General features: G+C 37.4%; 1 protein-coding gene across 4 annotated transcripts; it reads right to left on the minus strand.

The window, feature by feature from the left end:
- On the minus strand, positions 1-19,835 carry LOC140520860 (transcription factor E2F6-like). Of its 4 annotated transcripts, XR_011972679.1 has the most exons (9): positions 19,481-19,835; positions 15,512-15,622; positions 14,436-14,490; positions 11,876-12,092; positions 10,085-10,245; positions 5,826-5,938; positions 4,810-4,885; positions 3,518-3,665; positions 1-655 (listed from the first exon to the last, which is right to left on the minus strand). XR_011972679.1 is itself a non-coding variant. In XM_072635230.1 (8 exons), the coding sequence occupies exons 1-8, from the start codon at positions 19,604-19,606 to the stop codon at positions 594-596; spliced, it is 993 nt and encodes a 330-aa protein (XP_072491331.1). In that variant the 5' UTR covers positions 19,607-19,835; the 3' UTR covers positions 1-593. The 4 variants fall into 4 exon arrangements, 3 of the variants coding, with proteins under 3 accessions (XP_072491331.1, XP_072491333.1, XP_072491332.1); XM_072635230.1 differs by lacking the exon at positions 4,810-4,885 and having other exon boundaries at positions 5,826-5,940; positions 10,087-10,245; XM_072635232.1 differs by lacking the exons at positions 4,810-4,885; positions 15,512-15,622 and having other exon boundaries at positions 3,545-3,665; positions 5,826-5,940; positions 10,087-10,245; positions 19,481-19,824.
- Positions 19,836-20,977: the final 1,142 nt, after the last annotated feature.

The following is a 20,977-nucleotide window of genomic DNA, read 5'->3' on the forward strand; positions in this document are numbered from 1 at the left end:
TGAACTTTCATATTTACATTTTATTTTTTGCTGTACATGGTGGAAATTTTCGATATGCTTCACATTTTTCATGAGTTATCTAAACATTATACAAATATATACAGGAATATTCACATTTAATTTACTGTGTACATCTTTATTATTTAAACAGCTGATTGCACACAATGCAAACAGTATTCACATGATGTAAAGCATAATTTCACTTGGTACATATTCTGCATTGTAAAGAAGTTAGTGATATACTATGTTCTTCAACGTCAGATTAGTCCAAATGTTTTAGTAGTAACAAACTTGTGCTCTAAAAGATTGTTTTGATAAAACGCCATTCAATATAGAAAGTCCTTGCTTCACTTAAGTAAATGCCAAATTACATTTTCATAATTGTTTATAAAATGAACCATTTTCCACAACAAGTTGATATAACTTCATATAAGAGAACTACTAAAACTATTGGCCTTAATGTTAATATCAAACTGGACAAAGAAATCCTCAACGGCCTGATTTTTTTTTAAGTCCAAACTGAAAAGGCAAGTCTCACCAGAGACTTGACATTAAGCCAACTTGACAGAAGGTGCTGAAATCATTCCAGAGTTTTAATGTTCAAGACCATTCAGGTGGCTTTTTTCATTTGATTCACTCTGCTGTAGATTTCCTTCTACAAAGAAATAAACATAACAAGCTAGAATGTTTTTTTTTTAATTGGGGAGAGATAAGGGGGCAAGTGGGCAAGTGAGAAGACAAGAAATTCCATGCCTGCAAAATGAACATCTTTGAAAATCACTGGTATAAAATCTATTCAGTTTTTTTTTAAGGTAGAAAAAAGTAACCTTCATGACCATTTTAAATTTGAATGCAATACAATAAAAAGACAAACCTCAAACATTAAGAATGGCTTTCTGAATTACATGTGATAGAAAATTCCTAAACCAAACATTGAAATATGAGATGGTCTTTGAACTACAGTATGAGAGGGGCTATCTTTTTGTCTCTTCTTGCATCCCAGTGCTTAGCACAGTGTGTGGCATATCAACACTTAGTAAAATGCTCAATCTAATTAGTAGCTACATAGTGAATTTTCCCCTCACTAATACATTCAACTCTAGTACTAATAGTATTTACATTTGTAGGTTTCACTGACAATTAAAGTCAGCCTTAAAACTATTAAAATGATTTGGTTTTACCAACTACTTTTCCCTCAGTCTATTACACTAGGAAGGTGAGTACAGTGATTTAGAGAAGGATGGTGGTTTATGGCAGTGGAATAAATTTGTAGGTTTCACTGACCATGTTTTTGTGACTTCAATTAATACCCACCTATGGGCCAGCTAGGTGGCACAGTGGACAGAGTGCCAACCCTGGAGTCAGGAGAACCTGAGTTCAAATCTGGCCTCAGACACATACTAGCTGTGTGACCCTCAGCAAGTTACTTAACCCTGTCTGCCTCAGTTTCATCATCTATGAAAAGACCTGGAAAAGGAAATGGCAAACTAGTTCAGTATTATTGCCACGAAAACCCCAAATGAGGTCAAGTAAGAACTGGACACACTAAGAAACAACTGAAATAACAACATGGACAGAAGAGGTAGTAGACATAATACAGCTAACCCTGAGAGTAAAAGGAAAATGACTTAAGTGGTTCATTTAATAAAGTGATTTACTTTGCTTACTGAAAGGAAAACAAGGTTTTAGTTAAGGCTGACAACTTTCCCCATATGAAGACACTTTAAAAAGCCTTTACAAAGAGATATTTACTAAGATACAGCAAAGACCAAAGTACAGCTTCCCCCAAATTGAGAAGTACGCTCCTTTATACACCCTCAAGCCTGAGAAAAACGTATTCAAATTTATATGAAGCACTTTTCTAAAGTAATTATTATACCTACATCTTGAAATGGATTTTTGAAAAAAAGCTGCCAGACAGAAAACATTTCATCAACATTCAAACTTTGCTACTTGCCAATGGCAAAACAATAACAAAACTCAGGAAAAAAGAACCAGAAAGCAAGAAGGGGATTGTGATGTTTTTTTGCAAGGAACACAAATGGTTTTTTAAAACAAATAAGTTTCTTAAATTTTTAAAAGGAAGGAGTTAGTATAACAATTTTTCATAGCAGGTTTCATCAGAAGAACTGAAACATCAAGTTTCTTCATAAAGGTAATAATAAAGGAGTAATGTTTAGTCTAAGTTTATTCAACAAGTCAGTATCATGATCTGCTTCTCTGGAACACAATTTTATAGCTAATTAAAGTCTACAAACGTGTATTTAAGGTAAATGAAAAATTGTTGAGCTTTTCTATATACAAAATCTTTGAAGCCACATATTTTAAAAACCTATTTTGATAACTATTAAAATAATTGGTTTCCCTTGAAATGTCATGCATTATACTCATTTGAAAACTTTATTCTTGAGGAATCCATAGGCTTCACCTGACTGCCAAAAGAGTATAACACAAAAAGGTTAAGCATCTTCGTCCTACACCTCCCTTTGTCTTGCTCAGATTCAAAGAATCATAGACCTAGAACTGAAAGATTGATTGGAGGTGTTCTAGGTGCAACTTTTTCATTCTACACCTAAGGAAACTGAGGTCCAGGAAAGTATCTTGCCCAGAGGCACAGACGCAAATGATAGAGCCAGGCCAGGAATGAAAGTATGGTCTCTTGATTTCAAATTCAGTCCTCTCTCCACTGTACCATGCTGATCCAATCACAGTAGGAAGAAAAGAAAGTCACTTTACATATGTATAATCTTTTAGTGTTTTCAAAGTTAGGATATGTTATTTATTTTGAGCTTCTAGTCAAGCAGGCAGGGCAGGCATTATTATACTCCTCTTGTAAGAAGAAACAAGTTTCAACAGGGTTAAAACGATCTATTTGAATTAGTAAAGTTACATAGCTAATAAACAGTTGATTGGGAGAAGCCAGAAACCAGAGGTTCCAAATCCTAATCAGATAGTCTTTTTGTTGCAACTAAGATGCCTTACAAACAAAGGCATCAATCCAAAAATAGAAGGGAAGGTTTCTGAGCATGTAAATAATTAGTTCAAAACTACCTCAGAATTTTCTGACCTTTCCAAGTTCTCATGAATTTTAAATGGTTGAAAAAGGGTGCTATTTCACCCACTGAGAAGAAAGGGCAGACAAGAACAGGAAAGCCTCTAGAGTGAAGACAATCATTTCTTCCATTTAAGAAAGTGTCTTGCCATAACAACACATTTACAACTGTAAAACAGCAGCCAATGAACAAATAGGGCTAAGATATAAAATTCTATTGTGCTTTCCATCTAATTTTTTCAAAATATCTTTTCCAAATTGCAGAACACTCATAATACTTTCACTGAATAGACCAAAAAGAATGTTGAATTTTACTGTTCAGTGAGACAAGCATATTTCTTCATGGCCTAGTACTTCTTAAAAACACTTATTTAAAAGACTATGATATATACTCATAAAATTTTGGCTAAATTATACTTGAGTTCTGATAATTCCAAATTCCCCTACAATCACTTTAATATTTACCTTGATCAGGATGAACTGTAGACTTACTTTCAGATAAAGTAGTGCTCATTTCTTCAAATGTTTTGTTACTTATGTCATCTTGTTCCACTTCACACAAATAAACATCAATGGGTCCTTTTGTGCTCTTTATATGTACTGTTATACAGTCCTATGAAAAGAAACATAGGATATAAACATGAATGAGAACAATCCATTAGTCATATCTTGTTTCACTAGTTTTGTAAATGTACCTGAAAGTTTGAATTTACACTTTATTTTATCATTAAATAATTGTGAGAAAAAAAATCAATGAAGATTGAAAAATAATCAGGTATAATCAACTAGTCAGGTTAGCAAAGCAATCAGGCACATGATACTGAGGGTTTGGTTTGGAGCCAAAGTACAAAAACTCAATTATTTAAAACCCTGTTTCTTTCTACTTAAGTCTTCTACTTTAACTGAATGAATCTAGAAACAGTACCCAAGACCCTAACATTTTATCAATTAGGGGAGAATGAGAATTCTTGATTAGTCTAAGTTGGATGACCACAAAGTACAGATTCTACTAAAAGTCTAATGATTGTGAATGATTATGAGGTACATGCTATAGGGACCACTTCTCTGATACTTGAACAAGAATCTCAAAGGAAAAAAATTGTTTATAACACCACATAATTTAATGATTTTTGGGAAAATATGAGCACTTAATGTAATGTCTAGCACCTAAGGTCATCAAATAATGTTAAATAATGAGTCACACAGGATCACAAATTTAGAGCTGCCAAGGACTTTAGAAGACATTCAGTCCAACTGTTCCCCATCATTTTATAGATGAGGAAATTGAGGTCAGATAAGTTAAGTGACCTTCCCAATATCCCACTTATGGCTAGCAGAAATATAATTCTGAACTCATTCCCTCAATCCAAAGCTCATGTTCTTTCCACTGTACCTCACTGCATTTCCTGAAAGTTACTTAAAATGTTGCCTCTTCATATTATTCTAGACATCTCACCATTTCTCCCCCATAAGACAGTCAATTCTTGAGAAAGCAATACAATTGAAAATAATCTCTGTATTTTTCTTAATTGTAAATCAAAGCAAGCATAGTCCTCATTAAAAGGATGATTTCCATTTTTTTTTCTCATGCAGGTTGATCAAAACCCCACAAACACAGATACTTTGCTGGTCTACTCTTAAGAGTTCAGATGTCATAAAATATCCACATGAGAAATATGGCTCTAACACATTTAATAAAATGATAATGTTACACACATGAAAAGCAACATGTCGACAGTTGGAATTGAAACCCCTACCTGGTTCTCTGGGGATGTCTGTTAGGCCCGGTCTAGACAACACAGATGGCATTCCTCCCTCCCGCGCTGCCCTTCACTGTGTTCACAACACAAAGTGAGTTGCAGTGAAATGCAGCATAGCAGAGGATCTCACATCCTAATTTTCTGTTCTATTTCTAAGTTCTCCCATTACCAGAAGGCATGTCTAAGGCTATTTCAGGTTTCAATTTACCAGTCTGCTTCTTGGTTTTAATTTAGAAACATCTTCCCTAACAGCTTATCCAGACTGACTCTCATTTGAACTCCAGCTCAGTGCTGGGAACCCAGGAGGGCCTGATATGCCTGTAGGAACCAGGAGAGTCAAAAGAAGACACTATACGCAGCTCTTCAGTACCTGTTTTCTTTCCTCCCTTTCCAGGCCTTTTCCATGGAAGTCTTTAGATTGCTTTTATTATTATAAAATAGAAATGTAACCTTTTTGGGATTCTAACAAAGGTCCTGGGAATGCTAAAAAGTGAAGACATATTTTGGTAGTCTAAGGGCTGCACTGATTTCCACAAAATGTTTTAAAAAAAAACAACCACAACTCGAGGAGAAGGGTTGAGCTTATCATCTGGAGGTTTTAAGGAGAAGACATGGACAAGAATCACACAGGATGAGGTGTGAATGGAATGTGATTTGTACTGGCAGAGGGAGTACCCACATCGATAAGATCACAGCTCCAAAGTACTGTATATTATGATGCCTCTCATCACTGTAAAAATTATAATTTTAGTTTCAAGTCCTTCTTGATATGCAAGAAAGGTAAAATATCTAATACAATGCTATTACCATTCCAGACACTATAAAAGAGGACCAACAAATCCTACCAAAAGGCATCTCTATTACTTATAAGATCAAGTTTATTTAATAAGTTCAGAGCGAAGGCAATGGTGTTAGATAAATTTTAAAAGAGAAAAATGGAACGAGACTTCTTTTTATAAAAGACTTTCTTAAAATGAAACTTTTAAAACAAATATATTTAAAATACTACCTACTTCTTTAGGAGCTGGCACTTCCAATTTGGTTTCTTCTGGAGCCTTGACTGCAATAACAATCTGTTCATGGAAAGCTTGAATACTATGGATATCTTGATAGGTCACATATGCTAATGTATGAATCAGTCAAGGAAATCTCTAAATTAAGAAACACAAGCTAAAAAGCAATTAAAAGGTCGCCAGTGATAAATGCTTCATAATGTAAATCTAGGCAATTCTTAACTTATGTGAGCTAAATAGCCTAGAGTAGAAAAAGTAGAGTTTTTAGCCCAAGTAATAAACTACTCAGAGATTTTCCTCCAGGGTCATTTTTCAGTATTTACTTTAGCTCCAGATTTCTTTTTATTAATACAGATTATGCTAAAATATTCTGCTGGTTAATAATGAAGACAAAACATTTAAAAATAAAGATTAAAACAGATATAAGGAAAGTTTTCTCCTTTAGGAAGAAATTGGTATGCAGTAGAAAGATTGCCGGATTTGAAGTGTGACGATTATAAGCTCTTGGCACCTAAATGTGACCTGAGACAAGTCACTTGCAACCTTTCTGGATCGGTTTCTTTTTCACTACCAAATGGTTCAACACAAACAGATATGAGTTTATTAATGAAAGAAACTTCATTACCATCTAAGGATGAGGTGTGAATGGAATGTGATTTGTACTGGCAGAGAGAGTACCCACATCAGTAAGATCACAGCTCCAAAGTACTGTATGTTATGATGCCTCTCATCACTGTAAAAATTATAATTTTAGTTCCAAGTCCTTCTTGATATGCAAGAAAGGTAAAATATCTAATACAATGCTATTACCACACTGTCTTGCCCTATTACAGCATGAAGACCTTCAGAACAGGAGCTGTCTTACTTTTCAACATGCATATGCAGCACAGAGTTCAGTGCTTTACACAATGGTAAGCACACAAAAATGTGTTTTCATTCATCTAGAAAGAAGATGCTTTGATGAAGAATATGAAATAAGACAGAAATGGGTGGGAAGAGGATGATGATCCAGCAAACAATACAGAAAATACAGACATGTAGAAAATCAAAAGAGCAGTGTCATGCAACTCCAAGAGATTCATGATGGAAAATGCTGTTCACATCCAGAGTTGGAGTCTGAATGAAGATCAAAGAATAGTATTCATTTTTTTTCTCCTTTCTTGTGGTTTCTTCCAATAGTTCTAATTCTTTTTTTTACAACATGACTAATGTCAAAATGTTTAACATGAATATTTATGTATAGCCTATATCAGACTGTATGCTGTCTTGGGGTGGGGAGAAAATTTAGAACTCAAAATCTAATAGAAGTGAATGCTGAAAACTAAAACTAAGTTAATTTAAAAAAAAATAAAAAGAGTATGTCATGGAGCCAAAAGAAAAAGTATCCAGGAAAACAGTATCTGACACCATCAAAAACTGCAGAAGGGTCAGATACAATCAACTGAAAAGAAGCCATTGCCTTTAGCACTTAATAAACTGGTAACCTTGAGGAGAGCTAGTTTTAATCAAAAGCTAACATCAAAAGCCAGACTTTAAGGCTGAGAATTAAGTAGGAGGCAAGTAGATGTAGATAACTCCTTTCTAGGAGGTTGGCTGTAAAAGAGATACATGAACTGGTCATATTTGTAGGCAGTAAAGAAGGAATCAGTGTGTAGGGAAAGTGAAGAGAAAGAGGTCTTTAAAAGAGCAATCTTCCAGGAAACAAAGGAGAGGATAGGGATAGAAAATAGAGGGGAGGTGGGCCTGGTAACAGACAGTACTGGTTATTCCATCCTAAAATACTGTCCTTTTAGTACTTGTATTTTTTTCATTTTACCTTGTTATGTTTCATCTTACTTTGATTTGCTCAGTCATTTCAGGCATGTCTGACTCTCTGTGACCTCATTTGGGATTTTCTTAGCAAAGATACAGAGTACTTTGCCATGCTTTCTCCAGGTCACTCACAGATGAGAAAATTTAGGCACACGGGATAAGTGACTTGCCCAGGGTCATATAGGTAATTAAGTGTTTCAGACCAGATTTGAACTCAGGTCTTCCTGACTCCAGGCCCAACACTCTTATCTACTGAACTACCTCATTGCCTGACATTCCCGGACTGAATATTCTTTAGGGTAAAATTCAAATAAATAATGAAGGGTTAGGAGCTACCAGCAATACATAGATCAGTATGAATTAGTTCAGACTCCTTTTCTCCTAATACCTACCTCAGATTATTCTAGTTAGTAAATAGGAATTCTGAATGTGAAGATGTTGGTAATGGTAAGGCACACCCAGTGGAGGGCCTAAGGAAAGCTAAAAAAAGCACTGGATAGCACAGGAGTACTACAACTCAGAAGAGAAGATGAAACTTCTGCCCATTATTAATAAACAAGAAAACACTTTCTGTAATCAATGAATCAATGGATAAATATTTAAGTGCATACCATGTTCCAGGCACTGTGCTAAGCAATGAGAATACAAAAGGAGGCAAAAGACAGTGCCTGCTCTCAAGGAGCTTATAATCTAATGAGACACACCACATGCAAACAAAGACATACAAAGCAAGTTACGTACATGACAAATAGGAGAAATTAACAGAAGGCAGGAACTGGAATTAAGAGGGATCAGGGAAGTCTTCCTATAGAAGGGAGGATTTTAGTTACAACTTAAAAGAAGCTAGGGAGGTCAACAAAAATAAAGGAGGGAGAGTATTCCAGGCATAGGGAACAGCTAAAGAGATTATCAAGAGATGGAATGTCTTGTGTGAGAAACAACCAGGGAGACAGCATCCCTGGACTGAAGAACACATGGCAAGAAAAGGAATAAGTGTTAAGAAGACTGAAAAATAGAAGGGAGCTAAGTGACAAAGGGTTTTGAATTCCAAACAAGGCATTTTGCATTTGGCTCCTGAACACAAAAGGGAAGCATTGGAGTTTACTGAGTAGTACACTAACATAATCAGACCTGTACTTCAGGAAAATCACGGCTGAATGGAGGACAGACTGGAATGGGGCAAGACTTGAGGTAGGCAGACCCCCCAGAAGGCTAATACAATAATCCAGGCTTGAAGTAATGATGGCTGGCATTAGAATGGTGGCAGTGTCAGAGGAGAAAAGGGGGCTTACATGAGAAATGTTGCAAAGGCAAAACCAAGAGACCAAGTAACAGCTTAGATACATGGTGAGTGGAGTGGGGGGTTGGGTGGGTGTGAGAGAATAGGGGAACCAGGATGACCCCTAAATTGTGAGCCTGAGGGACTAGGAGGATGGTGTTGCCCTTAACAGCAATAGGGAAAATATGAGGAGGGGAGGATTTAAGGAGAAAGCCAATAAATTTCATTTTGGAAATACTGAGTTTAAGATGTCTACTGGAACTCAGTTTCAGATGTTTGAAAGAAAGCAGAGATGCAAAATCAAATGTCAGCAGAGAGTCTGGAGCAGAACAAGTACATGTGAGCATCATCAGCATAAAGATGGTAATTAAATCCATAGTAGCTGATGAGATCTCACAATTAAGTAGTGTAGCCAAGAAGAGGGCCTATGACAAAACTGAGTGACACCTTGGTTAGAGTATGTGATCAGAAGCATCCAGCTAAAGATACAGAGAAGAAATCAGATAGGTAGGAGGAAAACCTGGAAAAAACGGTACCCTGAAAACCCAGAGAAAAAAATATCATGGAAAGAGTGTTCAACAGCGTCAAAGGCTGCAGAAAGGTCACGGAGAATGACATAGCTCCTTCCTTCTGGAATCAGGAATTATTTGGCTGTTGTATGAGTTAAAACTGTGAGCTAGATGCATAGCTGGTGTCTGACAAATATTTGCTAGACTGACTAGTCTGGAAATCTAATCACTATTTATAATGTTCTCCCAGGAAAAAGTATTTCTAGTTCCAAATAACTACTTTATAAAATTTTGGGGAATACAACTTGTAAGCTGGGGGTTACCTAAACAGAAAAGTATTTGACTAATTTTATAATACTCTACAATGAAAACATACCACAGTTTTACTATTAAAAATGAGATGATGAAATAACCCTAATAGTAACTATCACTTTTAGATAACAGCGGGGTATTATCTCCCAGAGTCCCAACCAACATTTGATGAGGCTATAAAAGCAATGGGGATTTTTGTGTTAAAACCTTAAGTTCTCCTACTACATGTACTTCAGTGGCTAAATGACTTATTTTCCATCTAAGATATGTAAATTAAGACTTATTGCTAACAACAGCATTCAAATTAAATGGCTCCAGAGTAATTCTAACAGCTAATGATAAAGGATATCTTTCATTTTCTTTGTCATCTGTCAGTTCAAACAGCTGTTGAGCACAATCTTTAATTAACTCATCCAAAGCTTTTTCCATTGCTGTTAAATCATTCAGTTCATCCCTTATCTTCTTTTGGTGTGGTACTTTTGATCCAATACCACCAAGATCAGATCCACTTTAAAAAAAGTATGAAAAAATAAAACATGTAAAAAGCTTACAAAGAATACTTTTAGATTACTGTTTCACTAACGCTTTTACAATTCTTTTTATCTTGTCCAAATTGTATTAATATCTTCAGTATGTTATACTTACATTCAATGATAATCATATGGCAACTGAAAATGTTAAAATGATCATTTAACAAAACAGAGTAAACAATAGCTCACTTTTATTTCAAATTTTGGCTTAAAAGGAATTTTTCCACTGACTCAAAATATTCCTATGAGAAAACCTCTCAACAAAACAGACATAGGAATTTTGGAGAGGAGTTTTATACTGAAGTGACCAAAAATAGAAACAAAACTTTAATGTAGACCTAATTTGTAGAGTACAATATAAGACTACTTCCTATTCTTACTATCACATGAGTGTAAAGAAGAAAAAGCATTTAAGTGCCTATTATGTGTGTGGCACTATGCTAAGTGTGTTTCACAAATATTATCTCATTTGATCCTCACAACAATTCTGGGAGCTGATAACATCTCCATTTTATAGCAGAGAAAACTAAGGCAGACAGAGGTTAAGTAACTTGGCCGGGGTCACAGCTATTAATCTGGTTTCTGAGACCACATTTGAAGTTGGATTGGAGTCTGCTCCAGGTCCAGTGCTCTATTCTCAATAGGGGAAAGGCTGGAGGGAAGAGGATTTGAAACTCAAATTTAAAAAAAATCAGCTTAATAAATAATGAATAAATTAAAGGCTAAATTTTTTTAAGGTCATGATAGATTTTTGTTTTAATAACAAAATATTGACAAGTTATTCAGGTAATAAACTGTTAACTTCGGAGGGTAAGTATTAAGGAGGCTCCATCATATTTCTGTATTTCTATGCTATATTACCCTTTTATAGTCAAACTCAGAAAAAATTGCCTGTATTTGTTTCCTCCACCTCCTCACTATCAGCCCACCCCTCAATGTCTTACAATCTGGCATTTGACTCCACAACTGAAATTATTCTAGCCAAAGCTAGAATGATCTCTTATTTGTCAAGAATAATGGCTTTTTCTGACTCCTCAACTTTGACCCTTTCTATAGCATATTACTGACCACCTACTCATCCTGTCAGGCTTCTCAGTCTTCTTTGTTGGATAATTATAACCTGTTATGTTTAAGTGTACCCAAATGCTTTGTACTACACCTGCCTCTCTTTACTCTATGAAGGCTAACTCTCTGGGACTTAAATTCCATTTATCTTACTGATTTATTATTCCCCCTCTCTAGGTTACTGAATACTTCTCCAAGGTATCCATCTACTTTTGAAGCCTTAACTAGTTCTTCCTTAGTAATCAGGAATCAAATAGAATGTGACAGATGTTTATTGAACTATGATGAAAGGACTCAAAAAAATATTATGCCTCCAATTCTTCAATGATAATGACTCCTAACTGCTTCTAAGGTTCTCCACATTAGTGAACTACACTCTAGTTCAGTTTAAGACAGAATAATTAAAATTCTTTCCTACTGTATAAAACTTTCTTCTTTGGATTACAATTTTAAAATGTATACGTGTGGTTTTCTTGAAAAAGATTTAACTGTACTATGAAGATTTAAAGGAGAATTATGACAAAAAAGCTTGAATCAACTTACATCCACTGAATATGATTCTTAGACCTTTTTTGAATGAGGTCGATTCCATCCAATACATTGGTGATGTCATATACTCTTCGTTTCCGTACTCCCAATGTTGTTGCAACTTCATTCAAATCAAGAACTCCACCAGGAGCAGATTTGATGAGCTCCATAAATTTACGAGTTAAATAAACCAAAGATACATCATAACGAGGTTTTGCCACTCTTAGTGCTTCTGAAAAAATAGAACACGATTTTTAATAATAAGTTTTATAAAACATTTAGGCATATTCTTTACCATTCAGAAAAATATCTCTTTTGTAACACTGTATTTAATAAAAAAAAAAAAAAGACATTCCATATACTCAGTCCTACATATCAATTATTGAACCTGGGACAAATAGAACAACAAAATAGCCAACTGACATTACCAACACCTGACATATTGCTGGGGGTAGGGTACAGGGGTTGGTATGGAATCCTAGCCAGATCACTGGTAGCTTACCATTTTAACTTGTAAGACTCGCTAAGTGCTAAATTTAATCGTTTCTACCACACTAAGAGACTAGTTGTAAATTCTAGCTGTTGACTCAAAGCTCCAACCAATCACCCTACTAATAGCTACAAACACTTCAAAAACACATCACCAAAGCAGGTAGCATAACCTCTGGAATTCAGTAGATAATCTTCCAGAATGTTTATAATTGAGAAATTCACACCCTGAAGACAGTTTGGTGATGAGTCAGGCCTCGCACAATGAACATACGGTATCCAGAATCTCAAAGCAGTGGTTTTTTAGGTATATACTGGATTCCATGGCCACTGAAGTTTCCTTCTACCTAAGATTTTGTTAAATAAATTACAGAATCTCCCATTTGCACTGCATTTCAACATCCTATTACAATGAATGCCTTGAATGTATCTTTATTAGATGTTTTTAAATAATTCAGCTGTCATTCTGCTCCAAGGTTAAATGATTTTTTTCCACATATCCTAAGCACCATACTTCAAAAGGCAATACTGTAAAACCACTCTCCAAGTTCCCTAATCCATCACATTCATTGCATCCTATTCAGATTAATTCCAGTGGTTGGCAAATCTATGATTTTACCCAGTGCAGGATGAATAGCTAGATTCCCCAAATTAATGGAGATTAGCTCTATATTTAAAAAGATTTATAGTGGTGGGTGGTTAGGATTTCATTACTTCTAAGCAGGCAGTAGACAACAGTTCAAATATACCATTCAAACTACAAGTTCTAGTTTAACAAGTGTTTATTTAAATATATAATGGTTAGGGTTATGACATTTAAAGGCCCAAACACATCAAATTCCACAAAACTTAGAAAAAAAATAACAGTAGCTGCTCCCACCACGGCCACCCCCTACCCCCCCAACCTAAGGCTTTTCTAACTTTTCAAGGTTTTTCCTCATCTTTCTATCTCAGGTGAAATCTATCATTCTCATCTTTGTTCCTTCATTTTGCTGTATATTTCAAAAAGGATAAGGAATTAAAACTAATGTTCTATCTCCTATAGAAATCATTATCACCTTCAATTGGTAGCAGCGACTTCAAGGAGCATGAAACCAAAATCGTAGTAAGACATGGGGAGTTGTTTTTTATCTGAAGGCAATCCTGCTGACTACTTTTGTCTCTTGTGAGTTTCTATGCTGTTGAATTTTCCAAATACCATAGGATTTTAATATAAAACCCCAATTTTCAGAAATGCTACATAGCTTAAAATCATGGAACATCACAATTTCCAAAGAAATAAAAATCATGGATGACCGTAAGAAGGCTGCATCATATTACCAATAATGATTTCTGAGCAAGATGAACAACCCACATGCTACACTGTTATCCACAGAAACTTAAAAGGCCTAGAGGAAGGTCTCTCGGCCATAGACTAGAGGATTTATTGGAGGGAATGAACAAGAATCAAACAGGATGAGAAGACATGGATAGGTTGAGATCAACAGTGCTGAAGCATGTACTATGTTGACTAGACTGCGTACATATTGAAAAATTTTAAGTGTAAATGTATGGGATTTTCCATAGAGTAGAAATAAGAGCATTTTTAGAAACATGATTTATTTATGTACTGATATCAGTAAGAGACAGTCTGGCCTAGCAAAAAGAGTTCCATGATTTAATCAGGGATGCTGAATTTGAATCCCAGCCACTTACTCTCACATTGTTACCTTGATTGTATCATAATGAAAAAAATCTTCATCTGTGAAATGAGAGGATAAATCTAGATGACCCTTTAACATTCCTATTATTCTATATTCCTAAAAAGCCTCTAAAATACAGAACAAATTTTTAAAATTCTCCTTTTTAAAGCAATATCCAGTGCCTTAACTATTGCTGCTAGTATTCCACTTTGTGAGTGTAGAAAAAGTACTCACTATAAGAGCATAGGAAGAATCAATCACACTGTGTTGGAAGAATGACTTAGATTGACTTAGTCTAATTTCCTACCAACAGTCTTTCTCATATTTTTGAAAACCCCAATACACAGTTTAAATCTGTGAAATTCAAATAACATTCAAACAAAACTACGCAATGTTTAACTTACTTCTCATGGCCATGTATTGTACATTCTCTTCTAAATTAATCTTTATTTTTGATGGCTAGGGGAAAAAAGATAACTGTTAAATTACTTGTAACCAACAATTTATTTTAAAAAACTCAATATAATTTCTTTATATATTTTGAGGTTTTTCCTGAGGCAATAGTTCAAGTAAGACTGAGAGGGGGCTCACTAGCCCACCTACACAGTACCAGTCTTTAAATACAAAACTACTCCTTCATGGGAATGCTGAGGCACAAACAAGCAGTGCAAAAAAAGCATGGGAAAATGAGATGTAGATAACTATAATAAGCTTCAAAACAAAGAGTGAATATAAGAGTCAACAGAGAGGAAGCGAAATAGAACATAATAGAAACTAATAAGATGTCACAAACTATGATTACTATAAAAAAAATTATGTATTAGAAAGATTTCCCAGTCATTAACTATCCAATTATTTCAATCAATAGTGGAGAAAAATATCCAAAACAAATTATTTGAAACAGTTCCTTGAAATTATTTTAATCAGCATTTTAATGTATTTTTATTTCTCAGAAAAGGTATGACAATCATTTTTTTTCATTCTATCAAGAGATCATAGAATAGATATCCCTCAGACATCTCATTTTCCACCTGGACTCTGGTGGCACTCATTTTGGACTTCCTGGCTTTTCTATCAAGCCCCCAATAAACTTGTCACAGGGAAATGCCATCACCTTAAAATGATTTAATCAGCCTTATCTCTCACACACCCTCAGTAAGAGCACCCTCAGCTCCTCAGACTGGAGGGTGGAGCCATAAATTCTTCCATTTAAGGAGAGGAGATAGGCATTGTCTTATTTCTCAAGCAGCCATACTCCTTTGACTTCACAATGCCCTAAAGCCTGACTGAGTCCCTCTTCATTCTCCTTCACTCCCATTTCAGTTTTCTTTCCCTATTACATCGAATGCTCCAGGAAGACAACGACTATCCTGCCCCCTTTTGGATCCCCAGCCTTAAGCACAGAATAAGTGCTTAATAAATGTTTACTGAGTGATAGAGTAAAATTGAAGAAACCTCAGAGACCTCTAGTGCTACCTACCAGGAGAGCTGAGGAGATTAAGTCATATGTGCAATAAATATCAGAGGTAGGATTTGAAGCTGGATCCTCTGACTCTGGAGCAACTTCTCTTTCTCCTCTACCACAATATGACTGGCCCACAGGAAAAAAAAAGCTTATAGTTACATACAAGCAACAGGCAAACTACTTTAGGCCCCGCCCCACATGATAATTACAAAACATCTTCTTTCGTTTTTTTTTTAAATTAAGGGCTAAGACATAAAAATTTACTTGTAACTGAAATTTTCTTCTCTGGGTTGTTTGAGATAAAATAAGTTTACTGATAAAGGCTAAATCACGCCTTTCAGGATCATCCTTGCGTTCTCTTCCATCCGCTCCCCCCAATCACATTCAATCCATTGACAAGTCTTAAGTCCATTCCTGGAACACTTCAATTCTTTTCTTTTTCTACTCAAGGCGATCTTAGTCATGGGCTACATGGCAATATGGTGAAGCCTATGGACCCCTTTCTCAGAAAAGTGTTTTTAAATGCATAAAATAAGCAAGATTATGAAGGAAGCTAATTAAAGTGAAATAGTTAGAAAAAACTACAGTTCACAGTACCACCAACCTCCCTTTAAAAATCTACCCTACACTGACACAATCTTAGTTTAGACATTCTTCTCATTGAAACTATTACAGTTTCCTAGCTGAGTTACCCATCAATCCAATGGGGCTAAAGGGGGAGGGAATATACCTCTACAGCAGAGGTGTCAAACATTTGGGCACTGTCAGCATGTTATTGTTTAGTCCTGTCTGACTCTTCAGGACCCCATGGACCCATACAGTCCATAGGGGTTTTCTTGGCAAAGAAACTGAAGTGATTTACCACTTTCTTCTCCAGTGTTGTAAGACAAACAGAGGTTAAGAGACTTGCTCAGGGTCCTATGGCTATTAAGTGGCTGAAGCCAAATTTGAACTCAGGACTTCCTGACTCCATGCCCAGCATTCTATCTACCGAATCATCTAGCTGCCAGCTGCCTCCTATCAGCACAGCATTCCCAAGCACGTGCAAGAACTAGGTCAAAATGTAATTGAGAAATACATGAAAAAATAAATATACAATAAAAAATAGATGTTAATGTGGATTTTTAAAGTCAACGTATAGCCTTTCTGTGTGGTTTAATGGCTCTATTTCTATTTGAGTCTGACATCCCTGCCTTAGGGGATCGAACAGACTATGCCAATAATCCTCCTAATCAAAAACCATCAGATGATCTCTACAGAAAGTCATCAGTTTGACATTAAAAGCTCTCACATACCACTATTTTCACACTACTTGCCCTCACAAACTCTAGGTTGCAACTAAACAGAACTACTAGCCCAGTTTTTGAAATTGGATGTGCCATCTCCTGACTCTGTGTGCTATCTAATCATGCTTGAAACGTATCCTTTCCTCACCTTATCTCTGAATCAGGTGTCACCTTTATAAGACATTCCCAGTTACTTAGCGCTCTCTCCTTTCTTCATTTCAAAATACCTGTGTACCTGCTGTATGTCCCCAATAGACTATAAAATGCCTTAAAAATAGGGGAAGTATTTGTGTATACTTTGTGTCAAATACTTATTGAATTAAAATATCAAAAAGTATAATTATTACATATAATTTATTAGGGTGCTGGAGGAGGTACCTGTGATTTTGACAGGACATTGACAGTGATTTCCCTGCTGTAGGTAACTCTGTAAGGAAACACCTTCTACCACTGGAGATTAGCAACTGCTTTGCAAACTTAGTTTCAGAGTTGTCTTTGGGCATTGACAAATGAGGTTAAATGAGTTAATCACCCAAGTTCATACCTGAAAATACTGAGTGAAATTACATTTCATGATAAGAACTTCATTATATAAATTCTATTACAGAAAAAAACTTCAGCTCTCTGAAACATTGCATCATTCCATTTAGAAAGAACTGAGGTGGAAGGTTAGCACAATTGAAAGATAACTGGATTTGGAAACAGAGAACTTCGTTTTAAAACCTGATAACGTTCCTTACAGTTTTATGACCTCGTCCAACTAGCAAAGCACTTTATCTATATGACCTTCAGTAAACTGATGTTATTGCATTAGATGACAGCTAATGTTTCAGAGTCAAACTCTGTGATGCTGACAATAATTACTACCACTTGAGATTTATACAGTATCTTTAATATCTGCCAAAAACTCTTCTCTCAAGAACCTGTGAGTTAACTATTATCCCTCTTTTTAACTGATATATTCTGTAAAAGTAGAAGTTAAATGACTAGCCCATGGTCATATGGCCATCTAGTGGCAAAGCTACTACAACTGAAGGCATACAGAAGGTTCCAGATACTGGAGTATTATTTTCTTTCTATAACATACACTTATTAAGGGCCAAAAAATCCAAACAGGAAGGTCTAATAAAATTGTAACACGGCACAGTGAAAAAATTCACTGCCCTGAAGTTAAAACTTTATGCAAGAAAAATGCTTATTGCCCAGACTATCACACAACTATAACAAAAATAGCCAATTCACTGAGTTGACAGAGATGCGTAGACGTAGGGCAGATACAGCGGCACTATCTGTCCAGACAAATAATGAAATGGAACCAAAATGGAATAGGAATAATGTAGGACTATATTTGGGATTTCTTACTGCTTAAAGTCTTAGCAAACAATAAAAACGTATTTATGGATTGCTTTCCTGAGGTTTCAGAGTAGATAGTATATTACCACCCTCACTTTAGAGATGAAAAAGAGAGGCTCAGACAGACCATGTAATTATCTTCCCCCACTTAACATAAGGTCCTGGAGAATAGGAATTGTTTTTTAAAACACAGTGGTGCTTAATAAATGCTGAAGAATTGCTGAGTCGCACAGCTAGAAGATTAAAGTGTTGCGTAATTCCAGGGCCACTGAAACCTGGTTTGAGTTTTGGCAGTCAACTACAAATAACAATAGATAACGTTTACACACAGCTCTTTTAAGGTTTGCAAAACACTACGAACATCTCATTTTATCCTCCACAACCCTTAGAGCTATTACTTTTTTAAAGGGCTTGCGTGCAAAATAACATTCAACGCCCTAGAGGATACAAAGTAGAAACCAAAAATTAACCCAGTATTTATTAAGCACCTCCTACTTCAGAGCGCCTTGCTAATTGCAGGCAACACACAAGTAGCAGAAATGAAACAATCCCTCCTCCAAATGAGCTTATGTTGTAACGGGGTAGACAAGCACAGAAGAAAACTTCAACAAGCATAAATACACAGTTAATAGTTAACACACGGCACAAGCAGAAAGCTTATACAAATTTACAAAGTTGGTAAGCAAGAATATATACAAAGCAGCTAAACACAAAGCAGTAGGAAAGGATCAGGAAAAGGGCGTAGGGTCCACTGGGAGAACAATATGTAAACAAACGTGCAGCGGCGACTGAGGAGCATAGAGACGAACTTGGAGTCGGGCAGCCCTGAGTTCAAATCCTCCAACTAGGGGCCCTCATCTGTAAAATAGGGATAATGATGGCGCCTTACCTCCCAGGGTTGCATTAAGGATTCAGGGACATAGAGAGCGACTTGCAAACTTTAAAGCTGCTACGTACCCGTTAGCATTATTAGACCACGTTATACTAAGCGGACATGCGATAATTTGAGGAGAAAAGAGCTCTAACAACCCAAGAGAAAGAGCCTGAAGCCGATCGCGCCCCGCCCCCTTCCGTTTCAGTTTCCCCGTTTAACGAAATTTCCCAATAAAACGAAGGACAGGATTAAAAAGCTCGCAGGGTCCCAGGCCGTAGGGAGGAGGCCATGGAGCCCCCCCAGTGCCCTCCCGACACCCCCTTCCAGTGTGAGGTGGTGGGGAAGTGAAAGTCAGAGGCGGGCCTCCCCTACCAAGCCCCGCGGCGGAGAGGGCAAGAGAGAGACCGCGGGGCCTCGGGGGCCGCTGGAAGCCGAGGCCGCCCAGACAAAGCAGCCGCTCCCCGCGCTCACCAGCAGGCTCTCCATGTGCACCGGCAGCCGGGGGATTCGGTTCATGGCCTCCAGCCTCCTCTGGCGGGACTCGGCGTCCCCGGCGGCGTCCGCGTCCCCGGCTGCGGCCTCCGGGACTCCAGACATCGTCCCCGGCAGGCGAACGAAGTCGAGCGCCTCGTCGTCCGCCTCCTCCGGACTAAGCTCTGGGGCCGCCCCGGGATCGCCCGGCTCAAGACTGAGCCCCTCCCCGCCCTTTCCCCCAGGCGCCCGCCCAGCTCTCCCCGCAGACTCCCTGGGACCCAGAGAGAGCGAGCCGCAGGTGGCGTCCAAGTCCGACGCAGGCGCAGTGAGCCGGACAGCCCCCCCCCAACTGCGCTGCGCATGTTCGCTGCAGAGCGGATGCAAAAGCCTGGAGTCTGGAACGCCATGGGAGGGAGCCCAGGATAAGGAAGGGACTGGGCGGGAGAACGGAAAGAAATGGGCGGGAAATAAAATGCGGCCGACCGTGGAACTTCAAAACTGTAGGAGATCTAGTGCGAGATTAGTGCTACTTAAACTGAAACACAGTCAAGTGAAGTTGGAGCAGGTCATCTCCAAAACCCGGCGATTGATTGTGGGTGGAACACACGAACTGGGTTCGAATCCTGCTCAGTTCTCTTCCCACTCTAAAACATTAATCAGGTTTCTCAAGCCCATAATCCTTCATTGAGGGTCATTACATTGGCAATTACCCATTCTTGTAATTGCCAGGCCCTGAGCTAGATGCTGGTGATACAAAGATACAGGAAGAAACAACATATAACTCTAAAAATAGAATCTGGACCTTTGATTTTTATTGGCAAAGGAACTCAAGGTGACGAAATTCCTTCCACCAGTTCACACTGTCTAGAACGCTAAGAGATCAAGTGAATTGGCCAGGAGAGCAGCCCTGGAACCCACGTCTTCCTGGTTTGGAGGCCAGTGTTTCCTGCTATGCTCTGCTGCCTCTTCTGTCCCTCCTTTACACTGAAGTACAAAGAAATAAATAAATAGGATAATGGAGGTGGGGAGAAAATGTGTTCAGCCCTATCCAACGCTTGCTGACCCCATTTGGGTTTTTCTTGGCAAAGTACTGGAGAGGTTTGCCATTTCCTTCTCCAGCTCACTTGACAAATAAGGAAACTGAGGCAAACTGGGTGGAAGGAGTTAGCCAGGGTTACACAGCTAATAAAGTGTCTGAGGCCAGATTTAAATTCACAAAGATGAGTTTTCCTGACTCCAGACTTGGCACTCACTCTATTCATTGAGCCACTTGTTGCCCTAAGAAAGAAAATACATCAACAAAAATGAATGTGGCAGCTTCTTTTTCTTTATTAGAAAGCACTTAAAAAGCAAAGGTAGTTCACTTAAATTTGGTAACCTGAAGCAGATGTGTTTTTTTGTTAAGCAGTTAGGGATATGAGGAAAGGCTTCCTATAAAGGTTGGTGTTTGAAGTGAACTTTGATGGAAACTAGAGATGCTGCTGTTCCTTTGTT

The sequence above is a fragment of the Notamacropus eugenii genome, chromosome 1, assembly GCF_028372415.1.
Source record: "Notamacropus eugenii isolate mMacEug1 chromosome 1, mMacEug1.pri_v2, whole genome shotgun sequence".
NCBI lineage: Eukaryota > Metazoa > Chordata > Mammalia > Diprotodontia > Macropodidae > Notamacropus > Notamacropus eugenii.